The sequence below is a fragment of the Phragmites australis genome, chromosome 21 (assembly GCF_958298935.1).
Source record: "Phragmites australis chromosome 21, lpPhrAust1.1, whole genome shotgun sequence".
Taxonomy (NCBI): Eukaryota; Viridiplantae; Streptophyta; class Magnoliopsida; order Poales; family Poaceae; genus Phragmites; species Phragmites australis.
Genome location: NC_084941.1, coordinates 2870551 through 2888086, shown reverse-complemented (window position 1 = coordinate 2888086; position 17536 = coordinate 2870551). Strand labels below are relative to the sequence as shown.

General features: G+C 43.8%; 1 protein-coding gene and 1 pseudogene across 1 annotated transcript; both read right to left on the bottom strand.

Moving 5' to 3' along the window:
• Window positions 1–1921: 1921 nt before the first annotated feature.
• Window positions 1922–8405, bottom strand: LOC133903681 (cytochrome P450 704C1-like). Its single transcript, XM_062345120.1, has 6 exons — window positions 8049–8405; window positions 4178–4393; window positions 3775–4065; window positions 3344–3679; window positions 2336–2539; window positions 1922–2231 (listed from the first exon to the last, which is right to left on the bottom strand). The coding sequence occupies exons 1-6, from the start codon at window positions 8370–8372 to the stop codon at window positions 2049–2051; spliced, it is 1554 nt and encodes a 517-aa protein (XP_062201104.1). The 5' UTR covers window positions 8373–8405; the 3' UTR covers window positions 1922–2048.
• Window positions 8406–13747: 5342 nt separating this feature from the next.
• LOC133903944 (glutathione S-transferase U18-like) lies at window positions 13748–14960 on the bottom strand (annotated as a pseudogene).
• Between the last annotated feature and the right edge of the window lie 2576 nt (window positions 14961–17536).

Here is a 17536-nt window from a genome sequence, read left to right as displayed (position 1 = left end):
GAACGTGATGCCGCCTGCACCAGTACTGCCGTCGTGTCTGGTTAGTAGGTCGAAACAGAGATGCTCGCCGCGATCTGGCCACATCGATCGGATTGGCAAGCGTGTCGTGCACAAAAATAAGCACTGCACGATGTCCTGCGTCTAGCTACTGCCGCTACTGCTAGTACTTGCTATACAATTATAGTACTACGAGAGAATTTAGGTGGCAAGTCAAGGCCGCAGCGAATCAGCCTATCCCGTTGGCTCTGTTTCCCGGTTCTTAATTTCGTACTCCCGACACATCTATGATGTTGATGGCGACAGCTCGGGTAAGCCCTGCCTGCCGGAGGTCCTGCATGCGCAGGACCGTGCAGATTGAAATGGAGATAGGGAGTTGTTATTTAACAGGAGCCTGTTTTTCTCCATTTATTTAGACGACAACTGTAAGCTGTTAGATAGGTATCCAAGATTCAGATAATTTGTTTAAACCTCTCGCTAATAACGTACATCGGATCTTGTCTCATCCGTAGCCTTTCTTCAATCGACGTGCCGGTATCAATTGAAAATCGATAATTCAAGCACTGCAATAGAACAAGATCAGGTACTCAGACATGTCGATCAGTCTATTCGATAATTCAAACACAGCAATAGATCAAGATCAAATACTGAGACATATGGATCAGTCTATGTATCATGACTCATAAATAGCAGGAGGCAGGCACACATCACATAAAAAATAGTTCCAAAGGTCACCGGAGGAGACAGGCACACATGCCACAACATAGCACATGAATATCCGAATGTACCAGGATGAGGCAGGCACACAGCACACAGCACAACACGAATCACACGACCTGGGAGGCTAGGACAGCATTCAAGCCGGGAGGCCTGTTGGGCGGCCAGAGAAGCTTGGACTGTTAGGCTGTGGGCCAAAGAAATTTGAGAATTTTTGTTGGAAATTACCGGTCCAAAAGAAAAAACTTGAAAATGATCTAAAATAGCTTAAATTGTTTTCTCAGTCGTTTTTACATAGTTTTATCGTTTCCATTTTCTTTTTTTAAATATTGTTTCCAACTTCTTAGTCGAAAAAATTCAAAATAATCTCTGAAAATTTGAGTTTTACCGTTTTCGTTTTCATCCTGTACCTAAGCGCCAGACCAGTGGCCACTTACAGTAGGTCTTCCCTTCGATTTCGCTGCCAGCGTCAGATTATTGCATTTGCTATGGTTTTTTTTTTGCACGTCTACCCATCCGATTATAGAGTTATTACGTCTCCCATTTCTTAATCTATTTCAACTGGGTTGCGGTACAATCACGCACCGCTCCTGTGACGCAACAACATCGAATAGCTGAACTGTGTCTCGGTGCCATCCGTCAGCCAGGACGAGTTACAGACAAGTTGTTGTCTGAGACGACTCCATGTCTAGATCAAGATTCACACACCAGTCATTCGTCTGTAGTTCGACGCGACGCGGTGACATGATACGTGACAGGCCCCGGCAATGTCCACGCATTGCGTTTGCCGTGAACACCGACGCCCCAAACGTGCCTTGAACAAACGATTCAGGTGGAATGCCCGATATTTTCAGACATGGGCGCATGGCAAGAGACGCCGGCACCACCTCGGTGACACTGACCGCGATCTAGCCGCTCAATTTAGGCCGTGTTTGTTTGCTGTTTTTGTCCTACTTTTGTTAATAGCAGAAATCAGAAGTCAGAAAAAACGAGGTTCTAAAAAGTGGTTTTTGAAAAAAATCAAAAACATGTTTCTAAGAAAAATAAACTAAAGCTGAGAAGCTCGCTAAGATGTGTTTATCTGAAAAGCTACGTGCTGAGAAGCTAAAAATTTATTGTAGAAGTTAACTATCTATTTTTAAAAACAGTTTTTTAGACAAACCAAAAATACAGTTTTTCAAAAAAAAATCAAAAACAGAAACTCAAACAAACACGACCTTAATTATTCCATTCCATGGTAGGCTTTATAAGAAACCAGACGTACACGAAGGTTGCATCATAGAACCTGCCGCTCGCGTAGGTGCAGGTCCCAGCTGCTACGTGCCCAGGCACACTCATCTCGCCGTCGCCGTCAGATGGAGGCCCTGCTCGATGTGGAGCGTGATCATGGTGCGGTAGTTGACGCTCGCCTTCTCGCCGTCGCGCAGACGGAACACGAAGAAACGGAGGAGCACGGCGGCGAAGATCTTCATCTGTCTGTACGCGAACTCCTTCCCCAGGCATATCCTCGGACCAGCCTACATATGGAAGAAGCGTCAGGACATGTCAGTGGTTCAGTAAGAATATGAGACGGTCTGCTTTGGTGTATGGACGAGTGATGGCTGCGCGTGGTTATCCGTACCTGAAAAGCTGCGAATTTGAACGGGCTTTCCTGCTGAAATTCGCCGTTCTGATCGAGCCACCGTTCGGGCCGGAAGACCTCAGCGTCTTTGCCCCACAGGTACTCCATCCGGCCCATCGCGTACGGGACGTAGAACACGATGTCTCCCTTGCTGACGCTGGAACCGTCAGGCAAAACATCATCAGAGAAGCACTGCTTGTTATCCTGAAACATCAAAAAAAAAATTTCAGTTGTTGCCACACGTCCACAAAAGAGTGATCTTTTCATGAATCACTAGCAAGGTGGCCTGCACATTTGCACGGCTAGATACGATAGTGAATAGGTATTCAAAATTAAATTAGACCCCTTATAAAACATCTCTGCTTTAGTCTTCGTTTTCTTAACAAATTTTATAGTCTACTTAAGTTTCCTATTTTTCTGCACTCCATGTCTCATATGGTCAGACTTTAGATTTTATCATGCCACTATATTTGTCTAGCTTAGTTTGTCCAATAAATCTTAAGATAATTTGTTTAATTCTAACTAACACTGTATAACGAGCTTTGTAAGATAACAAAATGCTACTAATATTTAAATCTTCGTAGTCGTTAGATTTGTGCATTTGCAATTTACATTTTGCCACTATATATAATCGAAGGTGCATACTATTCAAATAAATCCACAGCGTAATTATCTGAACCGACCCAGAAAATAAGGCGTGAAGATGTATCCAATTCAAGTGGTAAGTTCTAGCCCTGAGTGCAAACGTGGTAGCTGCTCCATTGCAATATGTGAGAAGATGTGATGTACAAATTGCGACATCGGCGCCTCTATATTAAGCAATATGCTCACATTTCAATCTATTCAACTTGAATAAGGACTCTACTTATACCTACGTACCTTATATAGTTTTTTCTTTTTTTCAACTATTAACGTGTGATTTTCTAACCCCTATGGTTAACTGTGGAGGCGCTTATTTTGTCAACTACTAAGCTTCCAATAGATGATTAGAATGTAAGATGGACTCACCAGAGGAACCGAAGGGTACAGCCTGAGCGTCTCCGTGAGGGCGGCGTGCAGGTAGTGCATCTTGTTCAGCGCCTCGTCGGTGAGGCTCTGCGCGAACTCGTCCACGGACGCGGTCTCGCCGGCGTTGGTAGCCTCTCTGACTTCCTGACAAATCTTCTCCTGGACTTCCGGGTGCTTGCACGCCATGTAGAGGAACCAAGCGAGCGCTCCCGCGGTCGTGTCCTTACCGGCGATGACTATGTTCAGTATGATGTCTCTCAGGTACTTGTAGTCCACCGTTCCGGATTCGTTGGTAGCTGCTTCGATGAATCTGGACAGGATGTCTTGCCTCGAATCCTATTACAAGATCGATGGGTGAGTCACATATATAAGAATGCAGTGTGCTAGCCAGGATCAGGTGATCGATCGAGGTGTTGGAGCAGGTGGCTTACGGGGTCCTGTGCGTGCTTGTTGCAGGAGAGCTCCTGGGCCCTGGCACGGATGCGCTTGTACACGAACTCGTCGACGACCTTGACCCGCTCCTTGAGCATCGCCTCGGAGCCGACGTTCAGGAACCTCATCACCTTCCAGAACGCGTTGACGTAGCGGAGCAGCGTGAACTCGCTGGCGTCGTCGAACGCCGCGGCGAAGCGGCTCCCCTCGCCCGAGCCGCCGAGCGTGTCGAGGTCCAGGCCAAAGGCGATGGTGAAGATGGAGTCCATCGTCGCCTTCAGCAGAAGGCCCTGATCGAAGAATAAGAAAAAAACTCAATTCGACGACAGCGTCAGTGAAACACTTGGAAGCAGCTAGAGGACGGACGCGCGATCTGGACTTGTGAGACAGAGACTTAGTTACCTGGACGTCCATGGACTGCTTCGATGCCGCGTTGTTGGAGACGACGCCGGCAAGCTTGGCGGCGTTCCTCTTGAAGACGGCGCCGCTGAAGTCGCGGAGTGCCCTCGTCGAGAAGTCGTAGCTGGCGATCTTGCGCTGCTGCCTCCACTTGTCGCCGTCCACGGCGAAGATGCCATCGCCCAACAGGTCCCTCGTGTTCTCGTAGTCGAACGTTCCCTGTTCGCGTCGTTCAGATGAAATACACGCCAGCACAAACACGCAGCTAAATTCAGAAACTAGCGAAACGCTACGCTAGGTACTGTGTGCGCATGGATTTAGAGGCCCATTACTGGTCCACAACTCCTTGATCGAGGTAATGTTGTGTCGGCTACGGTTGCTCAAACCCTTAGTTACGTACATACGATCTTTGTGCCTCCACCCGTTCCCTCATGATATCTGAACGCGTTCTTTCCGGAGGTCTCGGAGCACGATTTTTTAATATATTTTTCCGGAATTAGCAAAAAAAATAAAATGTGAGCTTATTTTTTTGAATATTCATAGATCTATACGCCGTCGCTCTTTGTATGGATGACAAGAATCTGTAGTCCGGTCTACATAGCAGTTGGCCATTACTATCGGTTTGCCTTTAAAAAACTGTCGGATCAGCTCACATCATACCATGTAAAATGACATTGTGTCTGTTCGTCTGGTTCTTATCAACTGTCCAACGGACGATAAGTGTATAAATCTATAAATTTTGCTAATTTTGAAAAAAAAATATGCATAAAAAGTCTCAGAGCATCGGTTCAGTTAGCCCACCAAACCCACTTTTGACCTCCCACCAAGGCGCACTTCCAGCCGTCGCCATCTTCTTCGTTGCGTGATAGGTGACCTTGAACCACTTATTCTTCCCCTCCAACGAGTTCTCCACCACACCCTCGCCTCCCTCCCCTCGCATCGCCCTCCTCCTCTGTCTCTGGCCGCTCCTGTCGTCGGATCCACCGCCGCCGCCCCCTTGCCCCCCGCGCCGCCATCCTCCTTCACCTCTGGCAGCTTTGGCCGTCGGAACTACAACTGCTACCCTTGCCCCTCGACGAGCAATTGCTTTGCCTCCTCCGTCGCCGACACCGTCATCACTGATCCTCTACCATCACAGCAAGCATCAGGAGTTGGAGGCGGCGGTGGAATCGAGCTTGGGAGGACGCAACCAAGAAGAGGAGGAAAGAGAGATGCATCGCACCGTCCATTCCCGCCTAGCATGAATCGTAAAGCCGACTGGCTTGAAGCTCCGGGTCAGTCCACCAATGTATACGAATGGTTGTTCGAGCATGCAATAGAGGTGTCCTAACTCCTAAAGCCGGGTCCAACAGGACCGCCGTTGGCCTATTAGTGCAGCCAACTACCAAGACACGAACATTCAGAGTCTCTTTGGTTGCAGCCCCGGCCACCTGCCTGATCCAAGCAGCAAATCCAGACATTGGATTTCGGACACCTGGATCTGGATTTGCTGCCTGATCCAGGGTTCGAATCAAACGTGCCCTCAGTTCCGGAGAAGGTAGATTCGGGCTGGCAACGAACTTGATTGCATATCAACATATATCAAGCATAGCACTCCTTTTTTTTTCTTTACCAAAAGGTAGATCTTATGCCTGTTCCTTCAAAAAACATAAGTAGAGAAAAATGTTCTTACAGACACTATCTGAATCGATCATGCTTGCAACGATATCATCTCGAAGAACCTTTGCTAGGCTGGTTGATTTTGACTCGGCGGATGATGCTATGCGACTTCGCACAGTTCGACGGCCTCCACGCGCAGATCAAGAATGATGCCATTGTTGGGTCTTGCAAATTTCAGATCGAAGGTGGAGGAGAGTACAAAGCGGGGCGTAATTTGGTGGTTTGGAAGCATGCATCAATTTGGATAGGAGGAGATGAGGACTGAAGCTCGAAGGTACAGAGGGAAAAACACATTCCTATTTACGTTTTCCGACTGATAAAACACAGCTTCGTTGCGAACGGGCTTGTAGCCTGTGTTAAACCTGTAAGACCATTCTCAATTATATTCTTTTTATTCTGTTTCCTTTTCGATTCATTTTTTTTTTCTTATTTTCTTTATTTTTTCTCATCTTCAACAGTTTCACTTCAAAAGAAATCGTGAAGGAAAAGGAGAGAATCCCTTTCTGAAAGGAATAACTCTGAAAATCCTATCATAAAATAAATCATAAAAAAAACTATTGAAGCACTTAAAAAAATAAGAATCTCTTGACAACAGAAATACCCACGAAGGGAAGAAAGGGTCCGGTTTAAACAACACACAGCTTCGTTTTCCGTTTTTTCTTTATGTTTTCTCCGTCACAAGTTACGAAGCAAGCATAAAAAATTCAGATGCGCCTGATATTGTAATGTTACTCAGACTGCTCTCAGGATTGCAATCTTCTTTTTTTAAGGGGAAAAATACACAAATCCCCCCATAAGTCACTCCATTTTTGAGATTTCCCCCATAAGTTATTCTGTTGCAAAAATCCCCTCAACAGTAATTTAGATTTGCAAAACCCCGGCAATTGTTTAATCCAGAAAATAGGTTTTCTTTAATATAAAAAATATGTAAATTCTTTAATAATTTAGATAAAGGTTTTAAAAATGATTCTTTTGGTGAAATAAATAAAATGAAATGTTTTTAATTCTATTAATCTTATATATATGTTTTTCAATGATAAAATAAATATTTTAATTATGTCCCTTAGAGGAATAAGAATATAATTTTATTTATTATTTGTGTTCACAAATAACGACAAATCAATAGAGACTGATGCTAAATCTTGCCGAACTCTCTGCATCTACGAAAGAGAGGCCGGGCGCTGGAATACGGTCAAGTGCCATGACAATGGGTAGGCCGGCCGGACAAATTAGAGAAGATTCACTTTATACCATTGCAACTTATACGTTTGCCTTATGTGTTATCTAAAATTAAAAACATAGAAAACCTAGAAAAATTAAAAATTCCCTTTATTTTCTAATTATTTACCATTTTCCCATAATTAAAAATATAGAAAACCTATTAAAACATTATTCTAGATTTTCTAAAATTTTCTCATAATTAAAACATTTATTTTATCATTGAAAAACATATATATATAAGATTAATAGAATTAAAAACATTTCATTTTATTTATTTCACCAAAGGAATCATTTTTAAAACCTTTATCTAAATTATTAAAGAATTTACATATTTTTTATATTAAAGAAAACCTATTTTCTGGATTAAACAATTGCTGAGTTTTTTTACAAATCTAAATTACTGTTAGGGGGTTTTTGCAACAAAATGCTTATGAGGGGAATCTCAAAAATGGAGTGATTTATGGAGAGGAATCTTAAAAATGGAGTGACTTATGGGGGGTTTGTGCATTTTTCCCTTTTTTAAGGCACATCACGCAGTTTGTCGATCGGAGGGCTCCGGCCTGTCAGAGTACTGACCTCTAGAGGCCCCCAAAAGTTTTTTAACAAGTAAAAAAGTTTCATAGGTGTTCTCTCGAAGATCTGGCCACACTTGCAGCGCACTAAACATGCAATAAAAAGATCCAAAAAATAACTTGCAATAAAAAAATATTCGTTGCTTAATTGCTACTTCCTGTATTTTTCAATACTTATCATTTTTAATTATTTTATTTGTTTTTAAATACTTATCACTTCATATTTTTAGACGTATTTTCTAATTTTATTTCTACAAAATATCTCTTATCCACCTATTTACAGTATATTCTAGAATATTTGAGCTAGTTTTTAAAAGTATTTTTACTATTTTCTATTTAAAATTGATACTACTTTGTTATGCATTTATATGCGTGTTTGGTTAAAAATAAAAAAGGAGGGAGTACTAGTTTACTGTGGTTACCTTGCCGTAGTTGGCGAAGTTGGTCCTGAGGATGTGCTCGACCACGGCGGGATCGCACGTGTAAATCTGCCTCCGGCTGGCCGGCGCGAGCAGCTGAAAGGTCTTGCGCTCGCGGAACAGGTCCGTGTGGTAGTCGTGCAGCCGCCGGACGTGGTAGAGCTGGTGGAACATCGTGCCGACCACGGGCGGGTACCGCTTCGGCTTATTGCCGCCGCGCCGGCCGCGGCTGACGAGCAGGTAGTACGAGCAGACCGCCAGCAGCGCGAGGCCGGCGATGGCCAGGGCCGTAGAGAAGGAGGAGGAGGAGGAGGAGTGTTCTCCCATGGCCGGCAGGCTGCTAGCGAGTAGCGACTTTGCTTGTCTTTGGCTGGTGTGTTTGCATCTTGCAGCAGGATCTTTATATAACCGTGAAGGGCTCTCTCACTCATCGAAACATATAAACTTCATGTTTCAATATGAGGATGTCTACGGATAAAGCCATTTTAATCGGCACTGTGCAGCAAATAGGAACACGATAGCTCAATTTGGACTGCGGGAGTTTTCAGTAGAATGTTATTCTGCGATACGGCATTTTTCTCAACAATAAATCACATTTCTTGAACTTTATAAGTGACTTCTTTTCTTTTCTCCAGCGTGAGTCATATTTCCTTGTTTCAACGGATTGGACTGACGTCTTCAAATAATACATCAATATCCATAAAAGTCCAATCGCAATATAATAAATTTGACTCACCAAGCATGTAATTTGTAAGTAGCAAAACTGTTTTAATTCTCACGAGAAACTCCTGTTAAATACATACATTTCAAATCAGAGCCTAAATGTTAATCGTCTTTATATACTACTGTCGGCCAACCGAGGGAGGATCATGGATGGAATTTCTGGTAATGTCCTTCCCGGTCCCAATCCTATAACCTTCTTGTATCAAAGAAAAAAGAATTTAATGGTACATCAACTACAAACACCCGGTTGACGGAATACGAGTAATTTTGTGTTCCAATTGTTTAAGAGAATATTTCATCATCATCATCGTACATCTTTTGTACACAGTTTCAAGTTACAAATACTTACCTTTTGGATAAGGTTACCCTCGATCTTTTAAAACTTTGACTATCAATAATTCAAAATATTTAGTTTAAAAACTGAATCACATATATTTAGATTTGTCTTGAAAAATACTTTCATAATATTGTAAGTATATTTGATTTTTAAATATATTTAATAGAAACTACCTAGTGCTCAAAACTATAATACTACAGAAAGGGTCATCCGAGCCGGGTTATAAGTGCCGGTTAGGATAGTATCAGTGCCGGTTCATAACTTCCCGCGCAAGAAATCAGTATTTGTGCCGGTTTTAAAAAACAACCGGCACTGATAAGTTATTATCAGTTAACTTATCAGTGCCGGTTTATACTAAAAGCTGGCATTGATGAGAGAATCGGACCCCAAAATTTCATTAAATCGGTTTCTGGCTCCCCTCACGTCCAATCCACTCATGGCTCGGCTCTCTCCACGTATCTCCCCCGCACGTTCTCTCCCTCACCTCTCTCTCTCTCTCTCTCCACCTTATCTCTTCCCCCGCCGCCGTCCTCCTCCTCCTCCCCCACCAGCCCCCCCCCCCTCTCTCTCTCTCCCTTCCTCCCTCATCCCCTCACCGGCCTCCTCCTCCCAGCCTCCCCCACCAACCAGGAACTCTGCCCCTTGCGAGATCCACGGCGGGATCTAGCAGATCTAGCCATGGATCTCGCTAGGGTCGGACTCGTTGTGGCCCGCGTCGTTCGCCGAGGCCCTCCCACCGTCATTCGCCACCACCGTCCAATGATGTAGGGGACAGAGGCCCGGCTAATGTCGTCAACATTGTCGTTTAGTCTGTTGTGCCCTCTCTCTTTGTGCCCGGCCGTGCCGTCATAGCCGGTGCTCCAGCCACGCCGTTGTGCCTTCTCTCTCTGTGCCTGGCCGTGCCGTCGTAGCCGGTGCTCTAGCCGCACCGTCGTGTCTTCTCTCTGTGTGCCCAGCCCTCGCGCTGTTGTGCCCGGCACTCGCGCCATCTTTCGTTGTGTTGCTCCGTGTGGGTGTGTGTGTGCGCGCTTCTGTCGTCGTGTTGCCGCCGTCGTGCCGCCTCTGTGTTGGTGATATGCCGGATCCGCAGCGACGGCATCCTTGACGAGCGGGGGCCCAAGATCCGTGGTTGTGGCGTCCTCAGCGAGCGAAGGCCCAGGATCCGCAGTGGCGACGTCTTCGGGGAGTGGAGGTACCGAATCAGCAGTGGTGGGGGCCAGCGGCGATGATGAGCTCCGTCATGTGGGGCCGACAGCAGGTTCAGCTCAATGCCGGCTCATGTGCTTGGCCTTTTTCCTTTTTTTTTTGTTTTCTGAAAAATCTCATAAGTGTCGGTTTTTAAGCCGTCACTGATAGTCGGAGACTATCGGTGCCCCTTATGGAGTGCTGATTTCAAAATCAGCACTGATGAGGTTTTGGAACCAGCACTGATGACCTGATTTGGTGTAGTGATACATTGGAAATCCTATCATTGTCATCCAACATTTTGTAACAGGAGGGGTAGTATGTTAGATCAATGGGCACCTATATTGCCAGCCGAGTAAATATACATTTGAGGTGCCATCTTGATTCTGTCACGAAGCTAACAAGATAGGATGGCGACTACCTAGGCTATCAGAGTACACGAGAACGAGACATTGTTCTTTGTTGTGCTGTAGCTTTGTGTTGATCGCAGTAGGGGCGGGTCCATGTGGGAACAAAGGTGTACAAATGTACACCTATTTTTTTAAAAGATGTTATTGTCACATTTACGATGTTATTGCTAATTTATTATTTATAGTGTTTTAATCATAATTTTCAAATAAAAGACAAATTTTATTCCTTGTACTTAATTTATGTAATCATGTGCCATCATGTCCTTTACTTTCCTTTCCTGCTGATGCATGAAATGAAAGACTAATCGATGAGAAAAGTTACAAAATTTATTTGAATGATATTTTATTTATTTTATGGTATGTGTTTTCATACTAATAAATGGTATAACCTATAGAAAGAAAGGGTTGTGCGAGTGCGACCACAATGAGCATAAGTTTTTGACACTCTAATTGCTAATTTGCTTAGTATCTTAATACTTGTAAGTTTGAATTTGCTAAGTATCTTAAATACTTGCATATTTTGCTCACATATGATTCACCATCAATACTATGCACATAATTAATATGGACTCACTCACATCTTGTATCTTGTCATTGTGAAATATTTATATTTATAGAATAATTTTTTAGTTATGTACCTCTATTGTTAAAATGTTACACCCACCACTGAATCGCAGCAGCAGCAGTAATACTATACTACTATACTTAGCAGTAGTAGTAGGGGCGAAACAAGCCTATAGATTTTATTTTTTTCCTGTACAAATTAACAAAAGAAATAAAACGCCGTGAGTGGCATATATATGGTGCCGAACAGAAACACCAAGCACAAGCTGGATGTATCGAAAAATGCTTAATCATTCATTTTTACCAGGCATATTGATGCATTTTCCCCGTCCGTCCTTTGCTCTCTAGCTCGTTGCTGGCTTATTATTCGGTAGGTACTCGGCACTTTGCGAGACGTACGTGGACGAACTCCAGCCTGCAAACGTAATCCAGATTCCCAGGTGGTATGCATGCGTGCCATGTGTGAAGTTTAGGTAGCTGCAGGGCAGCAGCATCAACCTTTACCACGTAAACCGGTTGAACATTCTACCTACTCGTCATTTCGTCAAATTGTCCACGCGGTTCGATCCGCAGCTGGGCTTGATTAGTTTGGTCTGTTTTTTTTTTCGCTAAAGGATAGGATTATATTAAACTTGCAGGAACAGTAGAACCTCTTTTACAAACAGGCCCTAACAAACACAAAATTAAAAGGAGAACATTGAGGTCATATGCATCATCTTCTTCATATCCGATGGCGGCCGTCGTGCCTCCCGCCGCTATGCTGATGCAAAGTGACATGAAACGACAAAGCTACATATCAACCCTCCTGCTGATGCATACGACGAAGCCCAGATGTTGAAAAATCGCAAATTCCAGCATCACCGAGAGACCTCCATGGTGCATCTTCTGTTGTGAATGGGCATTGGCAGTTCCGCCATCCAAATCAGCCGAGGAAAACCATAGACAGATGTTATAGAACCGAGATCCAACGACCAGAGACACACAGAGAGCAAGGGATTCAAAGAATTCCCCCCTCCCCCCCCCATCATAGCTTTACCAAAACCACTACTATCACAAACCTTCTAAAGCCGTTGCAAGAGAGGGCGTCGAAGTCGATGTCCGCGCCGGTGAAGAGCTGGAGGAACAAAAGCCGATCAGACACCTCTGTAGGCGCTGTCGGAAACCTAACCTACACCAACTTAAGCTAAACTAGCAGCTAGCTACAACTAAACTACCCTACTACGAGACTCCGGGTGTCGATTCACCGGATCCCCTCCAACTCTGGCGCTGGAGGCCACTGGCGGAGAGGAAAAACGGTGAGATGGACGCCGTATCAAGAATTGTCCTTCCAGTCGCCTCTGAGTACTATAGTGGGGAACGACGGTTCGGGAAGTGACGAAGACCTCTGTACGTGATTCAATTTAGTTTGGTTTGTTTATGATAAAATATAGCAAAAGATGTGCTACGCGGATTCAAATTGTAGTCTATGCAATGCATGACTCATGAGCTCATTATACATGTATAACTTTAAGACACTGAGTTCAGTCAGCACATGCGTCACATTTGACCTTGTTTTTAGGGCCAGCTTTGAAATTGCACCTCACGTACAGTGTGAACTCATTCGCTCTTGCGGTTTGACTTATTTCCAACGAGCTTAATTTGGAAATTCCATGATGGACTAAAACTTGTTCAAATCAAGGTTCTCCAGAACTATAATAGAAGTATAACTTTGGACCTCTGCATTAACAAGACATTATCGTCTAGAATGTACGTATCTATTTTTTGACATTAACGTCTGGAATGCACATATCTATTTTTAAAAATAAACATTCAAAATCGTATCAATGAGAACTCAAACTTAAATAGTTTAGATATACATCTATACCCTTTACCAACCGAGTTACACTTTTGTGCACGTATTTTCTCCGGATGCTGTGGTCATGCATGAAGCCTAGCTAGTGTCCCCGTAGAGAGAGAGAGAAAAAAAAAACTGATTAGCGGCAGACACTTGCCGGTTGCATAGATGAAGCCATGTATGCATGCAGTTCTATATTTTTTTCATTTGGGAAATCATGCAACACGTTGATTATATTCCTGTTCGTACTTACTGTCAGGTCAAGAGAAAGAGAGTTGCTTTGCAGTGGCTACATTCTTGTCCGGTTTGCAATTCTAAAACTGGGAACTTTCATGCTTCAAGATTATTTTCTGATCATAGTTAGGACCACCCACCAGTGAGGCTAATGCCTCTTTTTTTTTTTCATTTTGCGAATTCTTCTTAGGAACCGTAAAAACAGTTATTTTCATATTACTAGTATGCTCACTACTGATACATCATCTTGAATATGAAAAAGCAAGTTTGTAAGTTATTACCTGTATTTGTCTGAACTAGCTAGAATAGTCTTGTGTCATCGCTGGTTGGCACCATAAAGTTACTAGTATGTTCACTACTGAGTACTGATACATCATCTTGAATATGAAAATGCCACTTGGTTACGCTCTGAGATATCTTTTCAGATTAATAAACAAACACTCCAAACCACTTGAAGTAGACAGATCATGTGCACACATGAACAACCATACAAATCATATGCACAGATGACAGGAATGCATGATGGTAACCCTTACATTTATTTCTTCCTTTCGAACAAAACAAGAGCCTGTTAATTTCTGACAACACACTGGGTCCTTTTTTCCTCTTTATTTCAAAACAAAGCACACTTGAAAATACCATAAAACAGCATCATTATTCGTCATATAATCTTAACCCATTCCGCTTAATTGGAAGCTTTAGCCTTCAAGCTGGCAGCATTAGCATTGAACTCCACGAGCCTATCCGTTTCAGGCATGACGTCTTTCACAGCATGGTGAGTGCAGAACCGGTCTGCCCATGCTGTGATTTCGGGGAACTTGGCTTCGTCGAGGACCTTGATACCAGCTATCTTCTCCACTGCCTTGAACCAGCCGAGGTGTGATCCCAGAACGAGGTCGAGGAGGCCAATGTTGTCGCCGCCGAAGTAGTGCTTCCCTTGGCTGCACTTCACGAAGGCCTCCTCCAGATGCTGCAGGGCTGTAGACACTTGGGCTGCTGCGTCGTCTTTGTCTCCGTTGGTGAGTCCTCTAAGGATACGGAATGCAGGGGCGATCTGCAAAAGGAATTTATTATATGTCAGTCCTTCAGATTCGGTTTTATGTAATGAAAATGTATATAAAAATTGCAGCATCTAGCTCATGATTCAGATGCTTCTTTTTTTAGGAGAATAAGACCATGTTTTGATACAAGTTTACAAGAATATGAAAAAGGAGGACAAGACTTACCTTGTCATCCGTGTACTGGGCCCAAAATTTCTCGACTGCACGGGCGTACGGCTCGGACCGAAGGATGGACGGCCCGTTACTGGATAATGATCATGGACTCGCAGATGGGCTTGCCGTGGTGGAGCAACACCGGGATCTTCTTGTACACGGGATTGGATTTGAGCAGCAGCTCGCTCTTCCTGCCCGCCGGCTCCTGCAGGAACTCGTACTCGACGCCCTTCAGCTTCAGCGCCGCGAACACGCGGATCGCGTAGGGGCACGCCCACCCGCCGATAACTCGCACCGTCGCCGTCTGCTCTTCGTCGTTCGAAGCCATTTCTGCTCCAACTAATCCTCTGCTTGCTTGCTGGCCGGGATTAGTTTGGCTGTAGGATTGTAGATTTGCAGCGGTTGTGAATTCATCGCTGTGTTGCGTTGTATATATAGAGATGAATGCGTTGATAGCTAACACCAGCATGTACGTCGTTACATGTGTCACTGCATGCGCAGGAGGCCGAGTTCTTCTGTCACGAGCAAGTTTTTCCTATTTTTTACTGAAGTTTTCTTGACTGATGAATGTTCAGAGCTGGGAGATCATTTCTAACTTCTCTTGTGATTGGGTTCTCGCAAATCACTAATTTTGCAGTACACTTACTCCACTTAACGTTCGCCCTTCTTGATGTCGATGCTGGCGTGGGGTCTCAATGGATTTGTTTCTATTTTTATCCGATCCGTATTGTTTCGTTTAGCTCTCTTTTTGTTTGTCCACAGTGTCCTCTTCCCTCTACGTATCCCCACCTCTCCTTATATAGTTGGGTCGGAGAGTCACACCTTACTTAGAGTTTCGAACGTAACATTTTCAAATTGTATTATTTGAATGACTCTTTTTTAATATGGGGATAGTTTTCGTGTAGAACACGATAAACTGTCTTGAATATCTGCACATACGTTATTTACCTTATGGTACTTCATCCTCAGGATATACAATATTTTTATTAATTTCTTAATTATTAATTATCAAATCCTCATCAGCTAGCTCCTAACTATCTGCTCAGAAAAGGGTGACTGGATTATATAGCCGGAGATCTGACTGTACTAAGCTCACCTAGTCGGGAATAGTTCTTGGCAAAAAAAAACTTCATAATCGGGAATCATCTCTAATTGAATATAATTTTTTTTGGTCGAAAACCTCTTTCGACCTAATAGAATTCTACTCGTAGAGGCCTACCTAGTCGGGAATAATATCAAATCGTAGAAGATCAAATGTTACCCTCTCTTCTTTTTATGTCCTCAGAGAATATCATATTAAATGCACACGACTTCTGAGGTAGTTAAAGCAATCATATCGATGGTAAAGGTAACTTCAAATTTTGAAATGGCAGTGACACCGTTAATTGTCACGACATTAGAAGCATCTGTTATGGAACAGTAGCTATTCTCGATTATAAATATGAGAGGATCTCGACATTATCTGCACTCATGTGCTCACATTCTCAGACTTTTCGTCTTTTAGCAAATCTTTCCCCTTCTTCAACCTCCAACCCCCAAATCCTCCAAATGGCATCTTCTAGCAATGTGTGGACCACCTTGGTGACCTCGGATGCTCGTATCCAAAAGCTGGAAAAGAAAGCATTGATCACCCCTAAGAGTTTGATTTCTTGGAGGCAAGCAAAGGGACAAGAATTTTCGATCCCAAACACCGGAGAGATCTTGGTGTTCGAGGCTTTCTTCCGCTACGACTTTTGTTTCCCCACCTCGGGTTTTCCTAAAAGAAATCCTCTCTTTCTATAGCATCGAGCTCATCTACCTCAACCCGAACTCCATTACAATGCCAAGCATCTTCGCTCACCTATGCAAATCCTTCATGGGGTGAAGCTACAGGTGCTTATCTTATGTTACTTTTACCAGCTAAAACATATTTCAGCAGTAGGAGCAGTGGGTTCCATTGACTTCTGCCTCTGTGAGGGCGATCATCGACGAGTACACCGACATCACAAAGAAGTTATCACGGTTGGGATGGAATGAGTAGTGGTTCTATTACGAGTGCCCTGCCATAGGCACTCTCGAGCACAAGAGCATCTGGGCGAAACCAAGTGCAAACAGGCAAGAGCCTCTAGAGGAGAGCCAACAACTCCAAGTACCTGTCGACCCCATCAATGGTCTCAAGGCACATGGTCTGACGGCCTAGAACGTGGCACTGGATTGAAGTCCCAAGAGCACCCAACGTGGCTCTACTTAAGATGCTAAGACCCAACAAGGGACAACAACAAGGTAAGATTGTTGAGTTTTTACTATTTCCATCTATATATATATGTACATCCTAACTGCACTTGTCTTCTTGCAGAGCTGTTCGTGACTGCTGCTAATAAGAGAGTGTGGTATCTCCTTGATAAGCCCACAATAGACGACTGGGACAAGTCCCAAAATCTCTATGCTACTTGTTGCCTGAATTGAGGGTGGCAAAAATTCAAGTAATTATTTTTCACCTTCTTATATTTTTCACATTATCCTCTAAATCATAATTTATTGTCACTCCTTGAAGATCCTCCCCCAGATTGCACTGACTAGGGCCTCTGTCTAGGGGTCTACTGGTCGGGGAAAAAAAAGACTAGTAGGTCTCCAATAGCCCAAGATAACCTGGCCTTGACTCGAGCCAAGAAGAAGGCATAGATCTTGGCGGATGACTCAGAGATAGAGTTTGAGGATGTGATTGTTTGCGTCCTCCATGCTACACCCAAGGGAGTTCTGCCTGAGGTAATCCTCAATTCCAAGTCTCCTACCTTCGAAGTTCACCCTTGTTACGTGAAGAACTTTTACGACTCAAGTTGTCTTATTTTATGGAGCAAATCCAAAAGGACTCAAGCGAAGCAACAAGGAGGACGACCCAACCAAGACATCGGTGCCTTCGATAGAGGAAGTGCCGCTTTGGCGACCTCCTCTCCCGAGTCTTGTGCTCAACCTGCTAGTTCGGGAATTGCTTCTCTCGAGGTGAGGGTGTA

What these genes read in the sequence shown, in the direction of transcription:
- LOC133903681 (XM_062345120.1), bottom strand. Translation starts at nt 8,372, where the DNA reads ATGGGAGAACACTCCTCCTCCTCCTCCTCCTTCTCTACGGCCCTGGCC. An exon ending in ACTTCGCCAACTACGGCAAG is followed by an intron (nt 4,394 to 8,048) that starts GTAACCACAGTA and finishes CGACGCGAACAG; the next exon opens with GGAACGTTCGACTACGAGAA. An exon ending in TGTACCCTTCGGTTCCTCTG is followed by an intron (nt 2,540 to 3,343) that starts GTGAGTCCATCT and finishes TTGATGTTTCAG; the next exon opens with GATAACAAGCAGTGCTTCTC.